Below are 19,189 nucleotides of genomic sequence, written 5' to 3' on the forward strand. Positions count from 1 at the left end.
GAGCGTCAAGCTTCTGCATCATCATTTCTGTCTGCGCTCTCCATGTATGAATATATTTTCCAGTGATTCTTTTGGGCGTGGGCTTTAATCAGACGTCGATTGTTTTGCAGAAACGGGTGTAAATAGTGTAACTGTGTATCATACTGTACATTGACTGGGGAAGGCTTGCGTTTGTCTGCTGAAGACTGGGATGAATCTAGAGAAGAGAGGACGTGATGTTTGTGTGCTTTCATACTACGGCTGAACTAAAGGAGAAATCTATTTATTTGGGATGATTACACACTAATCTGTTTTAATCGAGACTGATGGGTGAACACAATGAAGGAATAATGAGTAGTTTGTGCAGAAGTACTTCTGTGATGATTTTCCTCCTAAATAAACCTGATTGAGCAAAATGAAGCCCGTTTTATGTCTGAAGTTCATGATTTGGGAATCGAATATGATTTCATTCTCTGTTGAGGTTGAGATGAAATGCATGGTTTCAAGTATTTGTTGTATATAATGTTAATGTACAGCTCAAACTCTTGTGATCAGCATTGTTTTAATGACCTCTCTGAGAGACTACATTCAGTGTTTCCACATGAGATAAAGAGATAAAAAACATGCTTTGATAAATTCAAAGTAAAAATGTCATAATTATGACACAAAAGTTGAAATTGATATACTAATTGACAGTTTCGCCTTTTGTCATAATTGACTTTTATAATTAATCTCATCATTGTGACTTAGTATCATAATTTTTATTATTTTTTTATTAACCAAAAATTACCACCCCATAATCATCACTTTTTAATAATTTATTGGTTATTCATTATAACTTACCATCCCATAATTATGACTTGTTATTCTGAATCCTTATCTCATAATTTTGTCTTTTTATTTCATAATTGTCATAAATAATATTTTCTTTAAATAACATAACTGTCATAATTTTGACTTTATATAATAAACATGACTTTCATAAATAAAAGATGTGTGATTAAACAGGACTGTCATAATTATGACTGTCAATTTTGACCTCATAATTTTTTTATTTATAATTTTTTTTTTAAATAATGTTTAGCTCAATTATAGTTGAGTATGTCATCATTTATTATTATTATTTTTTTAAATAATGTTTACCTCAATTATAGATATGTCATCATTTTATATCTATAATACTATTTATATATAATTATGTCATCATTTTATATCTATAATACTATTGGTCTATAATTTATCAACAAACAAATAAAAATTACTAGATAAAAAATAAATATTAAATTATAATAATTAAGCACCTCATAATTATGAGATAAAAAGTTAAAATACAAACAAAGTCATTAAGACAAATCAAAATAATGACAACTGTTTTGCCTTTTTATGTCATAATTTTGACATGTCATAATTATGACTCAGTATGTCATGATTTTGATCTTTTATTTCATAATTATGACTCATTATTGAGTTAAATAGTCATTAAAAAAATATCAAGTCGTAGATATTGGATAAAAAGGCATGACTGTGATATTAAATCTGATGCTGAAAGTCAAAATTGACATATGAGTCATAAAGAGTTAAGATGCAAGAATAAGTTTGAGGCATCTCATAATTATGAGTGCCATAATTGAAACTTTTTGTGTAATAAATTAGACTTTTTAGGTCATAATTGTGGTTTACCAAAATTTTTTTTTTTTCTAATGTGGCATCAATGACCTTCCATAGAAACATCATCAGCACAGGAAAGAAAACTACACTCCAAGTTCTCCGAAGTCAAGAAAAACGACAGAAAAACATTATTTCAGTACACTGAAGTTTAATGATGACAAAGTCCTGCTTGACAGACTCGTCCAAGCAGAGCAGAACACGTTACACACATTCACTCACTCATTCACCCGTTACACACTCAGTATTGTAACACCTTTCTGTCCAAACACAGAAAGAGGCCCGCTTTATTCCTCCACACACTCCATTACATAAGCTTAATTTAAATAAATCACTTACCCATAATAATTTAATATTCAATAATCATACACGTGGACTAGTCTCTAAACAGTGGAAGCACAATTTGCATAAATGCACCACAAAGATATAGGATGTCCATGACAAACTCTTAAATAACGGTAAATCTTTTCTGGTTAGTGGGTTTTACTAAGACTCCGAGTGGATTCTGGGAAGGTCTGGTGTGCATGTTGAAGACAGAAATACGGTATATTGATATACGGTACAGATGAAGCTGTCTGGTCATGCCACAACGTCAACGATCAGCAACAGGGGCTTTATTATCTTCAGAATTATCACAACAAACGACAGAATTACAGTCCACCGTCGTGGAGGGGTGTGTTCATATTTTCTCCTTTTCAACAAAACAAAAACAACACCTGAACAAACTGGAATGATTTCTATGCATAGACCAGCAGTGATATTTAACGTTTTGTTTTCGCTAGATCTTGATGTTCATAATAAACCTTAAATTACAGACAGGAAAATCAGACTTGACATACATTTGCATAATTTCAATGCACAGGGACAGTTTGTCCACACACATGAAAAATGTCCATTGGTGGCGTTTAAAGGTGCTTTAAACTATTTTTAATATCCCAGCAAAAAAATAAATAAAAAATATCATTTCTATCCGATAAGAAACTTAATTGATGTGGTGCTTAAAATAAAAATGGCTTACAGCACCTTTAATCATATGCAGCTATGTTCAGAATACACTACTGTTACTATTTTTGCAGTATGTAGTATGCACAGTGTGCAAATGATCTGCATGAATACCCAAATTATGGACTACATTTGCAAAAATGTGCAAATTTATCAGACTTAAAAATGCAAAAATAACTAAAATTAAACATGCAACGAGTCGACAATGTAGCATACTACTGTTTAGCATTGAATAGTGCACTTCTGCATGCTATTACAGTAAGCAGTATATCCTGTACAGTAAGTGTATACCGTAAGCAAGTATTCAATTCCAAACACAGCCTGCGTGTGGAAAACCATCCTGAACGCTCAACAGTCTTCAGCATTAGTCTCTACTCGTTTATTAAATCAGCTGTAAACACGCAAGCATCTCACCGAACTCGAGAACGTCTGTTCACCCGAAAACTGCACTGCTGTGTTTAAAATGACATGAAGGTGCGTGAATGAATGAGTGATGTCTGAGAGTGAACACACGTCCTCGTACCTGAGAGCTTTTACATCGGCACAAGGTTTGCACTGCAAGGAAATCCCTGTTTTAGTGCTTTTTTCAGGTTTCCAAGTAGATGAACATCCTTTGAACTGGAAAAAGAGACAAAAATTGGGATTGTTTGCAGTGTGGGGAATAAATGGCTCTGGAACAGATAGCAAATCGTTTTGGGCCCCATTGACTTTCACAGTACTGTTTGTCCAAACTATGGAAGTCAGTGGGACCCGAAACCGTTTAGTGCTTCAGAATATTTTCTTTTGTGTTCCACAGAAAAAGGGAAACGACATGAGGGTGAATATTTGTGTGAACGATCCCTTTATAACGAGTTTCTTGAAGGTTTGATCAGTGAGCTTGAAGGAGGTTTCACCGAAGAGAGAAACTCGTTCCTCCAGCCGAGGATGCAGGGAACATCTGGAAGGTTTCTGGTTGGTGTTGTTTCTCTTGTGCTGGTGGGTTTGGGTTGTTTTACTCGATGTGGGGAGGAACAGAAGAAGAAATGATGCTAAGGGTCGCGTGGAGAAAAGGGGCTCTCGGGGCGAGAAGGGCCGCCTGTGTTTGACCGGCTGAGCCAGGAAAGCAGAGGAGAAAAAAAGACAGAGTCATAAGCATTGAGACACATGAAAGCTCAGCAGAAGCTGTCCTCGGAGTCACACGGAGAGAAGACAAACCCCACGATCCCTCTTTACCAGATTCAAACCTCTGAATAACTTCCATTAATTAAAAACATTTCAATATGACGTAATCGTTAACATGTTATTCATTTAGGATCAAGAAGAAATGTGATATAGTGGCCACACTCAGTATTTGTTCACTAAAGTCATGTCTAAAATGTCTAAATGTCAATCATTTTATGAAAGAAAATCAAATTCTGCAGCTTTTTTAAACTTTTCAGATTATTTCGGAATCTCTTTGTATTTTATTTAGATTATGAAATTTATTGTTTTTATTTGATTTTTATAAGTCAACTGTTTACATGTATAAAGACTAAAATTAATACTATAAAATATGTGTAAAAACATTATTTGGAAAATATTTATTTTTTATTAAGTTACATTATTTCATTTTTTTCTACTATAGTGTTGTACAGCATTATTTATTTGTTATTTTAGTAAAAATAATTATTTTTAAATCTTATTTTCGTTCATATTTATTTCTATTCGTTTTGTTTTCTAGTACTCTCGCTCTAGAATACTTAATTCTGATTGGTCAATCAGCGCTCATCCATTAATTTGTAATGATTCAATTACAATAATAAAATTTTAACAAACACAGTGCAAAAACAAATATATTTAACTGTAAGCTTAAAAACATTTAATGTTCAAGCTTTGCCGCGTTTCAAAATTTGGCGCCATTTTGCATGCTTTGCCGCGTTTCAAAATTTGGCGCCATTTTGCGTCTCAAACGGTTATTGCTCTCAGAGGATTTTGTTGTTGTTGTTATTTTTAGGGCGACAATGACACTTTTAATTGATATTTTTATTTGTTTTAAGTTGGAATTACCTCAGGAGACGCTGGCGCACACACAGACTCGTGTGTTTTCTACATAAGTCAGGTTTAAATGTCATATGAGGAAACATTAGGAGCTCGTCTCGACTCGACATCAGGTAAGACTCGGATCTTTCTCTGCCGCCGTGCAGTAAATGACATCATGAACTCTCAAACAAAGTGTTTAATGATAATAAAAGCTGATTTAAACCAGTTTAAACTCGGACGTGTTTTGCTTTAGTGATGGGCGCTTTCAAAACACTGCTGCATGAAGATTCGAATCTTTTTTATTTGAATCAGTGGTTCATGTGATTCATTACGAACGTTTCGAAGCGTCGATAAAAGATCTCAGTGAACACATGAACCAGTGTGTTATGTTTTACTGATCTAGTATCAGCTTTATAATTTAATATCAGCATTTAATTATCTAGTGTCTCTAATCGGCCTGATCAAACTCTCTCAAAAACACACAAAGGACCATCAATTAATAATAGAACACAAAATATACACATACTTAATATTGAATAATTTGTAGGTTATATTTAATTGAATACATATGAAAATATTGAAATAATGTATTTACACCGTTTCGACCAGCAGGTGTCGCCAGCGTGCGCTTCGAACAACTGAATCATTTTATGAACCATTTGATTCATTTGAATCAGTTGAGTTTTCCTCATAAACACCCCTGTGGAAAAACCCTGTCACTATCGAATGTAATGACATTTAGACATTTAATTGTGGCTTAAGTGCAAGTTATTTTATTGTTGACTTAGTATGTTTAGATTTAAACTTTTCTGTCAGTGACTCTCTCAGCCTACACACAGTAAGAGACTCGTGATTCAGAGAGGGAAAGACTCGTGTGGAATGACTGTGGAACTATGGGAAAGTTTATTACCCTTCGGGGAGTCTGGTGTCGTCTTCTGGCCCGTGAGCTCAGGGACCACTGCAGCCCGACACACATGCGAAACAAAAACAAAAAGAGCCGAAGTAATGAACAGAAATACAGAAGCACACGAGCTCATTCCAGAAGATGCAGTTATCATGAGACTCCAGAGCACACTTTGGAGAGATAATGCATCCATAAACAGCAGCAAATCAAGCATCTGCTAGCCAAAAGAAGCTTAAAGATGACAGAAAGTAAATAAAGTGACAGAAATGCATTTATCAAACCCTGTGCTCATTCATCTATCTTTTCTTGTCAAGCTCATTCTTTAAAATAAAGAGGATAAACAGTGATGTATAACTCATCAACCATCTGTCAAAGAGTTTGAGTTCATAAAAGTGTTGTGTTCTAGAGCTACCTTTCCTAAATAAATGTTTTTAACCTTCCAGCTCTCAAGATGTCAGTAGTTCCTCAAGTATTGGTTTTGGTTTGACGATGACAGGATTATGTGAAACGAAAGTTAAACTGTGACAGAGGGTTATAGAGTTGTATGATGTGTATTAATGTGTGTGTGAGCTGAGGAGCAGGAAGGGGAGGGGTTCTGGCTGAATGGGTGTGTCTGTCCTCGCTGTCTGTCACAGGGTGTGGGAGGGGTTAATGGTATAAGAGGGAGGAGTCTGTGGGTCAGTTGGGTCGAGTAGGTGATGCTGGGGGTCGCCGGCTGCCATGGAAACACAGAGAGAAGATGGATGAGTAACACACACACACACACACACACACACACAGCAAACATCCACAAAATTATTCATTAAATGTGAAAGAATTTCATTCACATGAGAAAGTAAAAATATTTTTCATTGAGAAAGTGAATTTTTTTTCTCATTAGAGTCATTAAAATTAAAATACAGTAAATTACTGAAAGCATCATCATTCAGGATATTTAATCTCATAGTTTTACCAATGTAACGCATCAAATATCTCTTGTTATAATATTAATAACCTTTATTTAAAATAAATTCATACCTTTATTTCTTTTTAAAAAAAACTGAAATTGCATTTTTGACATTATCTAAATAAAGTCAAGATATTAATTTAATGGTAATAAAATTAATTCTAAAATAAATATACTAATAATATATATATATATATTATATATAAATCTACTAATAATTATTTAATAATACTAATTATACTTTTTATTAAATAAAAGAATGATTAATATATTTATTTAAAAAAGGAAAACAGCATTTTTGACATTATCTAAACAAAATCAAGAAATCAATTCAATAATAATTAAATAATTAAATTCAAAAATAAAATATATAATAATCATTTAATAATATTATTCATACTTTTCATCAAATAAAAATTAAGTAAATGATTATTTTATTTATTTATTTGTTTATTAAAAAAACAGCATTTTTGACATTATCTTAACAAATAAAATGTAATTAAAAATTCCATTACTGTGTATTGTGTGTTACTAATCCATGACTGATAGATCTGTGCATAACTGTTGTGTGGTGGATCAGTACTGATCGTGTGCAGACAGAGACATGTTGTGAAACATGTTTAACAGCATTCAGAGATCACGCCATGACAGACATGACAAGAGACAAACATGGACCAAATATAGCTGACACTTCACCTTTGACCCCACTGTTCATTTTCACCCTAAAAGGTGCAGGATTTGTCTGGATGTTTGTAGTGTTTTTATTAAGCGGGATCATAAATAACGATGGCAAAACTGAAATAAAACAAGTGCACGGGGCTGCAGAAGGAAAGGCTTTTCAGATCTACATTAAATGAAATAGAAACCAAATCAACCTGAAGCACACATTCAGAGAACTGACGTAATGTTTGCACATTACAGAATCAGAAATCACCAATCAGCAAACTAAATGCAAGCTGGACAAGGATTTGATTGGCTGTTGGAAAGATTTTCACATTCAGTAATTAAGATCTGCTATAAACACAGAAGAATATTCTGTGTTAAATACAACGTGATATGCTGTTGGTACTGTAACTGACTCATCCCTCAGTCTGTCGACAGAAAACCAACTGCATGTCACAGAGCTTCGGTTGCATTTAACCAGAACATCCCCATGTAAAGAGTTTATTATTGTTTATGTGTATATTGTCAAATAAAAGCGTCCCGATAGATCATATCTGGACTGTTGTATGTGTGTGTGTGGGAGGGTCTCAGAGACAGTCGGTCATGCAGAGGGAAGGGGAATGGCGAGAGAACCACAGACGTACCAGAAGCGTTAGTCCTCATTGGTCACTGATTGTAATTCTGTGAAAAATAATCAATATCAGCAGGAGGGGTGGAGCCAGAGTGATGGGAGGAGCAAGAGAAGGATGAGCGTGACACACACAGTTAACATGGAGGAGACAGAAACATCAACACTTCTCCAATCCAAGCTAACCACAGACTGACATCCAACATCAACAAAAAGTCAAAATAATCAGCAATTCAAATTTTACACAGATCAGCGTGCAATCATTTTGATTTAGACAGATTTAGCAATTCAGAGGTTTTGCAGACCAGCGTGCAATCATTTATCAGGGACTTCAGCATTCAAGTTAGGATTTAATACAGGTCTGAATGAAAGGTGTGTGAGCGACTGCTGGGAAGTGTGTGTGTGTGTGTGTGTGTGTGTGTGTGTGTTGCTGCCAGGAAGCAAGCGCTTGGCGTTAGTGTTAGAACGAGTCAAATCACAAGCAACAGAGGACAAATTCAGCAATGAACACAAATAAAAGCAGAAAGATCCCTCCGGCCGTCCTGTGGACAGTTAGTAAAGCGTCTGATGTGAGCTGACGTGATCCAGACATTCATACATGAGATATGCTGCTGACTGTTAGAGCTGGGTGATATAGTTAAAGAATCAAAATTACTTCGATTTATAAGCCCTTCAGTGTACCATCATTTCAGTTAAACAATCGTAGGCAAGATTCAGAATGCTAAATTCAAGATGTAAACACAGGGAAAAGATAGTTAAAGTATTCAAATCATTTCTGTATATTATACCATTTAAAAATTTGGGGTAAGATATTTTCTGAAATAAATTATTATTTAAATTTATTACAAATTCACTATAAATGTATACATTTTTATGTAAAAATAATATATTCTAAAAAAATCAATAATTAAAAAAATAATTTAAAAGTATATTTACAAAAATAATTTTCTTATAATTTAAAATTAGTTTTAAAATTAGTTTTTTTCCAAGGAGGCATTAAATTGATCAAAAGTAACAGTAAACGTATTTGTAATGTTACAATGTTTCTATTAAATGCTGCACTTTCTATTCATCTGTGAATCCTGAAAAATAAAATGCATCAGTTTCCACAAAAAGATTGTGCAGCACAACTGTGTTCAACATTGATAATAATCAGAAATGTTTCTTGAGCAGCAAATCATCATATTAGAATGATTTCTGAAGATCATGTGACACTGAAGACTGGAGTAATGATGCTGAAAATACAGCTGCACATCACAGAAATAAATTACAGTTTAATAGATATTCACGTAGAAAACTTCCAGTTTTAAATCGTAATAATATTTCACAATTCTTACTGTATTTTCGATCAAATAAATGCAGCCTTGGTGAGCAGAAGAGACTTTTATAGACATAAAATATTGCCCTCAAAACTTTAAAATGCTAGTGTATTTATGCTAAAACATTGTAATATATGAAAAATGCAACGTGAAGATTTCTGTCACGAGAAAAATGTCTAATGATCCGATCTTTGAACAAAATATTAACAGTGTTAAACTCATTGTGAATATCTGTTATATCACCCAGCTCTACTGAGAACACACTGTGCATCTAATATGGTATAAATCTGTAACGTTTAACGATTATAAGAGTTAGAAGCAGGACGCCAGACTGTAGACATCTGAATCTGATCTGATGACACTTTGATAAAGAATGAGCTGAGTTTCAGTGATGGCTGCTTATGGTTTAAACGCTGGTATGGTGACCGGTTAACTCACCCACACCACTGCACTCACTCCAGCGGAAGAGGCTCACATTCCGCGGCTAAGAGCAAACGCATGTTATTATTAGACTGCAGCACTAGAAGGTTAGTCTCGTCTGAGCATTTCTGAATGTTTCATGGACACTGTGTATCATTTCTGCTGCACTAGCGACATCAGACAGAATTGGTTGTCTTCCATTGGTTGGACAAACATATAGACCTACAGATTGCAACTCGATTTGGCGCTATCGCTGCAGAAATAACACATAATTATGCCTCAATCTGAGCGCATTATGATTGTTTTCCAGCACAAATACATTGTTTCATTAGCAGTTTCTGCTGTCTGAGGTAATTGGGTGTCACCTGGGCACGCTGGGTGGAGCGCGGTTAGGCCGGGACGGGACCTGAGGCACGCCAAAGGGGTCCGGAGATGCTCCCGGGCGAGAGGGAACAGGTGGCCCGCCGGCAGCAGGGGGCCCCGGGGCCGAACCACGAGAACCTGGGCGTGCAGGAGGCCCCGGAGGAGGGGCCCGTCTCTGAGGGGTCGGGCTGGCTGCCGGAGACCTAACAGAGAAATATTGTTTCTTCTCATTAAGTATTTTCTTACCTTTGTCTATGCAACAACAATAACAAAATTCTCTTTATTTGCCACTACATATACTATTTTGCATTACATTCTAAAAGTTAAATGTAAAGAGCAACAAAGGCAGTGAATATTCAGCTTTTCTTAATTACATATTTAATTTTAGGCATCTCTTAGTATTTTGTGGTGGCCAGTGTGCTCATTTCATATTCCAGCAGCAGGTGGCGCTATAATCCCATCAGTTGTTTTAAACTGATTCACGTGGCTGGTTCTGACATCATGACGTAAGGCTGAGCTCATGAATATTAATGAGTTTCTGCTCACATTGCCATGGAATCTAAAGGTACTGTCTTCTCAAAGAATATAGCAATTAATATTCATGAGCCTCGCATTAACCCAAACAGGAAGAGTAAATTAATACACAATGTATCTGTAAGTACTGTATATAAATAATAATTATTATTATGGTTTATAATAAATAAAGTATTTAAAGTATATATTTATTACAGTATAGGATATTATTGTATTACATGAGCTTTTATTACATAAATAAATGAAATATAATTATTATGGTTTAGAATAATAAAGTATTTAAAGTATATATTTATTTCATTATAGAATACTATTGTACTTGATGACCTTTTACAACTTAAAAAAAAAAAATATATTATAATAGCTAATAGGCTGCTAATATTTATTCCAGTATAGGGTGTAATTACACTCCATAACCTTTTACTACTTATTTCACTGTGATGATTTTGGAGATCTGGAAGATTTGCTATTTTTTTTTTTTTTTTTTGAGCCAAAATATCTAAAATGATAACTGTTATAATAAAATAATAATAAAATAAAAGTTTATCTGTGTGTCATCTGTCCTCTCCGTCCTGAACGCACCTTCCTCCGGAGCCCGTGCGCTGCACCTGGAGCCAGGAGTCGTCCACAGGCGGAGGCAGAGAGGTGGAGATGGTGGTGGTGCTGATGTCCCCGATGATGTTCAGTGCTTCTCTGAGCGCGTGGTACATGCGCAGCATCTCGTCGCGCCGCTGCGCCTGTTCGGCCGACTCCTCCATCAGCGTGTTCTGATCTCCACACGAGTACAGCTGAGCCAGCAGCTCCGCATTGATGAACTCCTTCGTCTGAGAGACCAGAGACTCACTCACAACACCGTTCTTCAGGATTATACTCAGAAAAATCTGTTTTTTTTTTTTTTCAAATTTAGGGAAATCTAAATGTGCGCATTTGTGTTTTTTGCTGAGTATCATACTTGATCCTTCAGGCTTTTATGGCTCATATGTGTCCCTGCAGCACAGAAGCAGTCATAAGTAGCACAGGTATATTTGTAGCAATAGACAACAATACATTGTATGGGTCACAATTATACATTTCTCTTTTATGCCAAAAATCATTAGGATATTAAGTAAAGATCATGTTCCATGAAGATATTTAATAAATTTCCTACCGTAAATATATCAAAACTTAATATCTGATTAGTAATATGCATTTCTAAGAACTTCATTTGAACAACTTTAAAGATGATTTTCTCAATATTTAGATTTTTTTGCACCCTCAGATTCCAGATTTTCAAATAGTTGAGACAATAGAATAGAATAGAGACTCAAAATATGAATCTGGTGCAGATGCTGATATTTAGCCTATATAATGAAATTCTGATACTTGTAACGTAAATCAATGAGCTCTTTATAACAGTACAGCAGATACTGACATAAAATGATATACATATTAGTGGTCAGTCTATACCTCCAATATTGTCTTAGTAAGATGATATTTAAATAATCCAAACATATAATGCAATGCAATCTAGTGATCCAATGAAGTATGTCCAAAAAAAAAAAAAAAAAAAAAAAAAAAAAAGGGTTTCCAAAATATATAAAACCAGGCAATTTTCTGAAATTGTGATTTCTACATCATCTGAAGCTGAATAAATAATCTCTCCATTGATGTGTGGTTTGTTAGGAGGACAATATTTGTCTGAGATACAACTATTTGAAAATCTGGAATCTGAGGAAGCAAAAAAATCTAAATATTGAGAAAATCATCTTAAAAGTTGTTCAAATGAAGTTCTTAGCAATGCATATTACTAATCAAAAATTAAGTTTTGATATATTTACGGTAGGAAATTTACCAAATATCTTCATGGATCATGATCTTTACTTAATATCCTAATGATTTTTGTCATAAAAGAGAAATGTATAATTGTGACTCATACAATGTATTGTTGTCTATTGCTACAAATATACCTGTGCTACTGATGACTGCTTCTGTGCTGCAGGGACACATATGATTTATAACGTTAAGGACTGTCTTAGTTGCTGATATTTCATGAAACAACCCTCGTGGGGGTTGAATTAACAACCTTTCACCACTTGAGCATCTCTGCTACAGACCAGCTTACATTACTGATCATCAGATGCATGATGGTCTTGGGCATCAGGTCTCGTACGGTCTTGTTGACGATGCCCATGTAGGAGTCCACCAGGTTTCGGATGGTCTCCACCTGCCTCTCCAGCTGAGGGTCCATGGAGTGCATAAAACTGTCCGAGCCGTTCTCGTCTCCAGCGTCGCTCTACAGACAAACACAGACACACAATCACACAAACACAGAAGACGGCGATGCAAACGATTCATAAAAAATCTCAGTGCTACTCAAAGCTGGTACCTTTTCCTTCTCCTAGAGTGACGCCACGGGAAGCAGCGTGAGAGAGAGAGAAAAGCATTTTGAGGTGCATCATTTCTATTTATTCATTCCTACTCACATCTGATCAATCCGAACACACACCACCACGCGCTCAGGATAGACGCCGGCACGCATGAACGACGCCTTCCACCCGTCCACATCCTCCTGAGTCTCGCAGGCCAGCTCCAGCTGACGGTAGTCCTTATACACGTTCCTGTCATGGCATTACATTCATTAGATTAGTCTTTAAAGTCAGCATGATAGTCAAAATTGAAATAGATTGTTTTAATGTAATGTCACATAATCATTTATTTTGTTCCCACTGAAAATCCTGTTTGTACATGACAAAAGTTAAGCCTTTTATGATTTTTTTTTTTTTTTTTGCGATCATTATTAAGGATTATGACCTCTGACCTTTGCTCAGTGTTGAACAGGGCAAAGATGTGTTTGCTGGACATGAAGCCCTTCTCCACATCTCTGAGCTTCAGGTTGTCCACCTGTAGCATGTACTTCTTCTCTTTCTCCTGCAGGGGGCAGAACAGAGTGTACTGAGGTTAATGAAAGGTGTCCTGCGCCTCTCACATGCTGATTGTGAACAGCTCCTCAGTGAAGCTGATTGCGTTTCAGAAACTTCGACTTGAAGTCATTCAACTAGAAACTGATTAAGACTTTGAAGAAAAGGCAGAACGGAATACAAACAAGTCATATGCGTTACTAACGTGTTCCGTGTGTTGCTACAGTATGCAGTTGCTAAGGTCTTGTGAGTGAGTGGTTGCCAGGGGCATTGCTTTGCAGTTGGTCTTGGGTCATGGGTACTAAACACTGATTTTTTGTTTAGGTAGAGAAGATATGTGTGTATGCATGCAAAGTTAGTGCACTTTTTTTTTTTCCTTTTTTTATTTTAATCTGTGGGATATATATATATTGAGCAGAGTGATTTTAGCCTCCGCCACATGCGGCTGGAACTGATTAGAGCCGTCAGAGCTCTAAAATAAACCGTCAGGGCGGTTGGTTGATGGCGGAGTCTGCAGGCTGACTGGTGCACCACAGCCGTCTGGCTGGCCGTCAGTATTCCCCTGCCCACCAGAGCGAGCACCGCGCCCTGCCGTAACGCCCGTAAAAACACACCGGCCAGCTGGAGCGGACGAAAAAAGAACAGGGCACGTGATGCTTCCCACGGCGGAGAGATTTCTGATTGGTGCTCATGAGATGTTGTAAAATCTCAGTTATGTTTCACTAAAGCATTAGGCATTTTTTTTCTCCTAAAATTACATAGATAAATATGTCTGTTGAAAACATTAACTAAAATTTAGTAATAATATATAAATAATAATAGTAATTGCCTTGAAATAAAATAAAATGTAAAATAATATAATAATGTAAAAAACATTCAGCTTATTTCATCTAGTTCTCAAGCCAGCATTTCTTAGTTGAAGTACAAAAAAACAAAAAAACAAAAACAAAAAATTACTAAAACTTCAAAAGTACAATGAAAACGCAGAATATAAAAACTAATTTAGAATACTAAAAAAAAAACTTCAAAAGTACAATAAAAACGCAGAATATGAAAACTAATTTAGAATACTAAAAAAACTAAAGCTATCATAGTATACTAAAATAATTTTTAATAAAATAAAATTAATGTGCAAAAATTAAGTGAGCATTTTTGAAGATTGATTATTTTTTTTGTAAATAATTTATAATAGTAGTAAATATATATACACAGTTGAAGTCAAAAATTTGCATACATCTTGCAGAATCTATAAAATGTTAATAATTTTACTACAATAAGAGGGATCATACAAAATGCATGTTATTTTTATTTAATACTGACCTGAATAAAATATTTCACATAAAAGACATTTACATATAGTCCACAAGAGAAAATAATAGTTGAATTTATAAAAATGACCCCGTTCAAAAGGTTACATCCCCTTGATTCTTAACACTGTGTTGTTAGCTGAATGATCCACAGCTGTGTGTTTGTGTTTAGTGATAGTTGTTCATGAGTCCCTTGTTTGTCCTGAACAGAAAAATCCTTCAGCTCCCACTAATTCTTTGGTTTTCCAGCATTTTGTCTATTTCAACCTTTTCCAGCAGTGACTGTATGATTCTGAGATCCATCGTTTCACACTGAGGACAGCTGAGGGACTCATATGCAACTATTACAGATGCTTCAAACACTCACTGATGCTCCAGAAGGAGAAATTAAGAGCCGGGGGTGAAAACCTCTTAAATTTGAAGATCAGGGTAAATTTAACTTATTTTGTCTTCTGAGAAACATGTAACTATCTTCTGTAGCCTCTGAAGGGCAGTATGAAATAAAAAAAAATATATATATATATTAAATATATATTTAGGCAGTGTGTGTATATATATATATATATATGTGTATGTATGTAGTATGTTATTGTTAAGATAATGTATATATTATGTAATGTATGTAGTATGTTATTGTTAAGATGTATTTTGTTGTATGTTTTCTCATTGTATTGAAAAAGCATTATCGATGGAATTTTGAGTTTGAGTTCACATTGAGACTTTTAATTACAGACTCTGGCAAATCTTTGAGACATTGAGATCTCTTCTGAAACTCTGGAGGATTTAATGCAATCAGATTTGGGATTGAATGTCAGGGGTTTTCCGAGTGTGTCCTCTCGGTCAGGTGCTCGTGCCAGCTGGACCTGGTGCTCATCATCAGATATAAAACATACCGTCTCCTCCACACACACACACACACACACACACACGCACGCAGCCACTCAGTGAGTCACACTTTTCCTTCTCCTCAGCCAGATTTTGGGAAAAGAGGCTCGAGGAGAGGAGAGGAGGGAGACGGATCTTCTGGGAGGAGGATTATATGAGAGAGACGAGTGCAGGGAAAAGAGGAAACCGAGATGATAGGAAGATCACGTCTGCGCTCTTAAAGGAACAGTGCAGAGAAAAATGAACATTCCGTCCTCGTTTACTCTCCCTCGTATCATTACAATCCTGTATGACTTTCTTCCTTCTGTGAATCACAAAAAGCAGAACATTCACACTGCTCTTTCAGAAGAAAGAAAGTCACAGAGTTTTGTAATGATGGTGAGTAACCGATGACAGAATGGTCCTTTTTGGATGAACTGTTACTTTCAAAATAAAACATAAAACATTTTACTCATTAGAAACCAAAACACGTACAGTATAATGAAATATAGGGCATCTGGACAGTAGCCTATTCACAGCGCTTCACTTTTTCCAACATTTTGTTATGTTACAGCCTTACTCCAAAATGGATTACATTAATTATTTTCCTCAAAATCCTACAAACAATACCCCATAAGTTAGTTTGAAATCTTTGCAAATTTATGAAAAACAAAAAAATCACATGTATAAGTATTCACAGCCTTTGCTCAATACTTTGTTGAAGCACCTTTGGCAGCAATTACAGCCTCGAGTCTTTCTGAGTGTGATGTTACAAGCCTCGCACCTATCTTTGGGCAGTCTCTCCCATTCTTCTTTGCAGGAATTCTCAAGCTCTTACTTTCCAGATGCACCGTATCAAGAACTTTTAAAATCTTTTAAGTCTTATAAAACCTGTCAAAAAGTCATTTTCACAAAAAAAAAAAAAAAAAGAAATTAAAATGAAGTTGATATTTAGAATCATGCATTTTATGATTATAATTTAGCATTATTGTAATTAATCATAACTAAAAACAATATAATAAAAAGACACATTAATTAAAAAAGAAAAAACTAACTTTCAGATAAAGTATTTGTTTATTATGTATTTCCTATGTATAATACTATTTGCAGGTGAATTAATAGTTTTTTTTATTCAAAATGAAAAAAGTAATTGAAATCATATTAGAGTCAGTCTCAAAATTATTTCAAATATTTAAGAAACTATATATAACTATATTTAACCTATACAAATATTGGTGATATGAACTAGTTTGACGTACAATCATTTTGTTTCTCTTTTTCTAAAATAAAACGAACTCAACTGCCTTGCTTTTTTTTATATATATATATATATATATATTTAAAAAAGAACTAAAATTTATACTTATTTATTTATTTATTGAAGGATGAAAAGTGACCCAGCAAAAAATAAATGAACACTAAAAAGTTTTTAATTTAATTTAATTTAAGAGTAGATCTGCTAATGCATTCAAAAAACAGACCCAGACATCAGTGATTAAAAAAGCAGTGAATTTGTGCGTCGGCAGCGCAACGCTATTCTTTTCAAGGGTTAATGTGTGTGTGCGTGTGTGTTTAAGTGTGTGTGTAAGTGTGCGTGTGTGTATAAAGAAAAGACCCACAGAGCCATATATATACACACCAGCAAATAAAAACAACCTCAAACAAAACAACACAAAAAAAAAAAAACACACACACACACACACACACGCATGGAAGTCATCAGAGGGTGAGAAGTCAGACATCAGTGTATATCAGTCGTGACCTCTGACCTCCCCAGCTCCCTAAACACACACACACACACACACACTGAATGATTCTCTCTCTCTCGCTATATGGTCCACACACACACACACACACACACACACTGAATGATTCTCCATATGGTCTTGTAAAGTCTCAATGGCTCTGGGCCTTTAAAACCTTGAATCTCTGGAAAGGTGGTGCACTTGGTTCCAGAGCAGAAATCTGATCCGTCTCCCACAGCGATTCAAGACAGGAAGTTTGAATTGTGTCAGCTGATACTGAGAGTCCAATCAAACCTAAAAAACAAACAACCTTAGACACAAGAAACAAGAATCAAAAAACACAAAAAAAACATTCTTATTTTGTAACTTAAGAGTCAAGTTAAGAATATTTTATAAACATCATCCTTCACATGGGCTATATATCAGCACAGTGTGTTCACGCTGAACGCAACAGATCGCACAACGGAGCAGTGTTACTTTTTATATGTTTCTTTAACTCTATTTTATTTTTATAATGAACAGGCAAATATGTTGTGTGTGTGTGTGTGTGTGTGTGTGTGTGTGTGCGCGAGGCGTCGACGTGATATGGTCAAACCAAGGCTGGTTGGTTATACAGATCATCATTTAAAACTGTAAAGCTTTTGCAAAATAAATATAACTGTAAAATAAACAAAACTGTAAAACTTTTGCAAAATAAAGAAAACTACTTTCTGCTGTCTCGTTTTCCTTTCCGTGAACTTTGAATCGCGTCACAATAAACCGAAACTCAGCACATTTTTTTGTTTTTTTTGTTTTGTTAATCTGTCAATGAATTAAGTGAATCCTGATTGGTTGACAGCAAATTTCAAATATTAAATGGAACAATAAAATAACGTTATTAACTGGTTAATGGCCATTGCAAATTTTTGATTCTGTACGGAACTGTAAATTTGATTTTGTTTCTGGTTCTGTTCCTGTCAAAATCTTGTTTGTTTATGGTTTTCATTTTCATTGCTTGAACCGGTTCGGAGCCCTGATTAAGATGTTTTTAACTAAAATATGAGTCCATAATCCATAATAACACTTCCTCCAGTGAAAAAGTGTTCTGGTGTGAATCAGGAGAGAAATCTGCACAGATCAAGCAGCGTTTAAACAAATATGTGTCTGGATTTTGATGTGAGAGACAACAGCAGATGAAGCACTTTTTCACTGGAGGAAGTGTTATTATGATTATAGACTCTATGTATTTTAGTTTAAAACATCTTAATGCTGGATGTGTTTCATCTTTTGTCTTCTACAGATGTTAACTGATGCACTGGAGTGCTGTGGATTATTGTGATGTTTTTATCAGCTGTTTGGACTCTCATTCTGACGGCACCCATTCACTGCAGAGCATCCATTGCTGAGACACTGATGCAGTGCTACATTTCTACAAACCTGATGAAGAAACAAACTCATCCTGATCTTGGATGGCTTGAGGGTGAACACATATTCAGCAGACTTTAATTTTTGGGTGAACTATTCCTTTGATGTTTTTCATGAATCCAATCCAAGAACGTAAATAATCACTTACTAAGAACATTTCACCACGCAGATCTTGCTCTTTCATTACACACAGGACGTGTGGACCACAGTTTGTTGAGCTCTATTTTGAAAATCTCATTTCAGTTGAATCTCATTTCTGTTCCAGAGAAACAGATGAAACATAAACTAGTTCTCATTAGAGATGTTTCCTTCCTATGTCCAACCACATGGACAGAACTGTGAATATTTTCCATTGTTTTGTTTTTGGTGTGACTAATACCAGCGCAATTACGAGAGCGGAGGAAGTTCAGACTCGATTCATAAACACACTTCTCACGGCTGACTGCGGCCCGCTGCGCTAATCCAAACAAAACTGCCTCACAAGCACACTTTTGAGACACGTCATGTCCAAGTTCATACATCAGAAAGGACACTCTGCGTCATGTAGAGCG

General features: G+C 35.3%; 1 protein-coding gene across 16 annotated transcripts in view; it reads right to left on the reverse strand.

Annotated features, from left to right (window-relative positions):
- Nucleotides 1-1,778: 1,778 nt before the first annotated feature.
- The window catches only part of dnm1a (dynamin 1a), a 65,908-nt gene continuing 48,497 nt past the window's right edge, over nucleotides 1,779-19,189 (reverse strand). For 4 of the 16 annotated variants that reach the window (XM_042723317.1, XM_042723318.1, XM_042723319.1 and 1 more), the window contains 8 exons: nucleotides 13,219-13,328; nucleotides 12,907-13,018; nucleotides 12,787-12,798; nucleotides 12,523-12,693; nucleotides 11,004-11,245; nucleotides 9,890-10,090; nucleotides 5,555-6,263; nucleotides 1,779-3,735 (listed from right to left, as the gene is read on the reverse strand). In XM_042723317.1, coding sequence (XP_042579251.1) covers nucleotides 6,227-6,263; nucleotides 9,890-10,090; nucleotides 11,004-11,245; nucleotides 12,523-12,693; nucleotides 12,787-12,798; nucleotides 12,907-13,018; nucleotides 13,219-13,328 — 885 coding nt within the window. In that variant the 3' untranslated portion in view covers nucleotides 1,779-3,735; nucleotides 5,555-6,226. Of the gene's footprint in view, nucleotides 3,736-5,554; nucleotides 6,264-7,801; nucleotides 7,839-9,542; nucleotides 9,589-9,889; nucleotides 10,091-11,003; nucleotides 11,246-12,522; nucleotides 12,694-12,786; nucleotides 12,799-12,906; nucleotides 13,019-13,218; nucleotides 13,329-19,189 lie in introns of all 16 variants that reach the window. The other 12 variants (XM_042723324.1, XM_042723320.1, XM_042723325.1 and 9 more) reach the window with 10 other exon arrangements.

The sequence above is a fragment of the Cyprinus carpio genome, chromosome B5, assembly GCF_018340385.1.
Source record: "Cyprinus carpio isolate SPL01 chromosome B5, ASM1834038v1, whole genome shotgun sequence".
Classification (NCBI taxonomy): domain Eukaryota; kingdom Metazoa; phylum Chordata; class Actinopteri; order Cypriniformes; family Cyprinidae; genus Cyprinus; species Cyprinus carpio.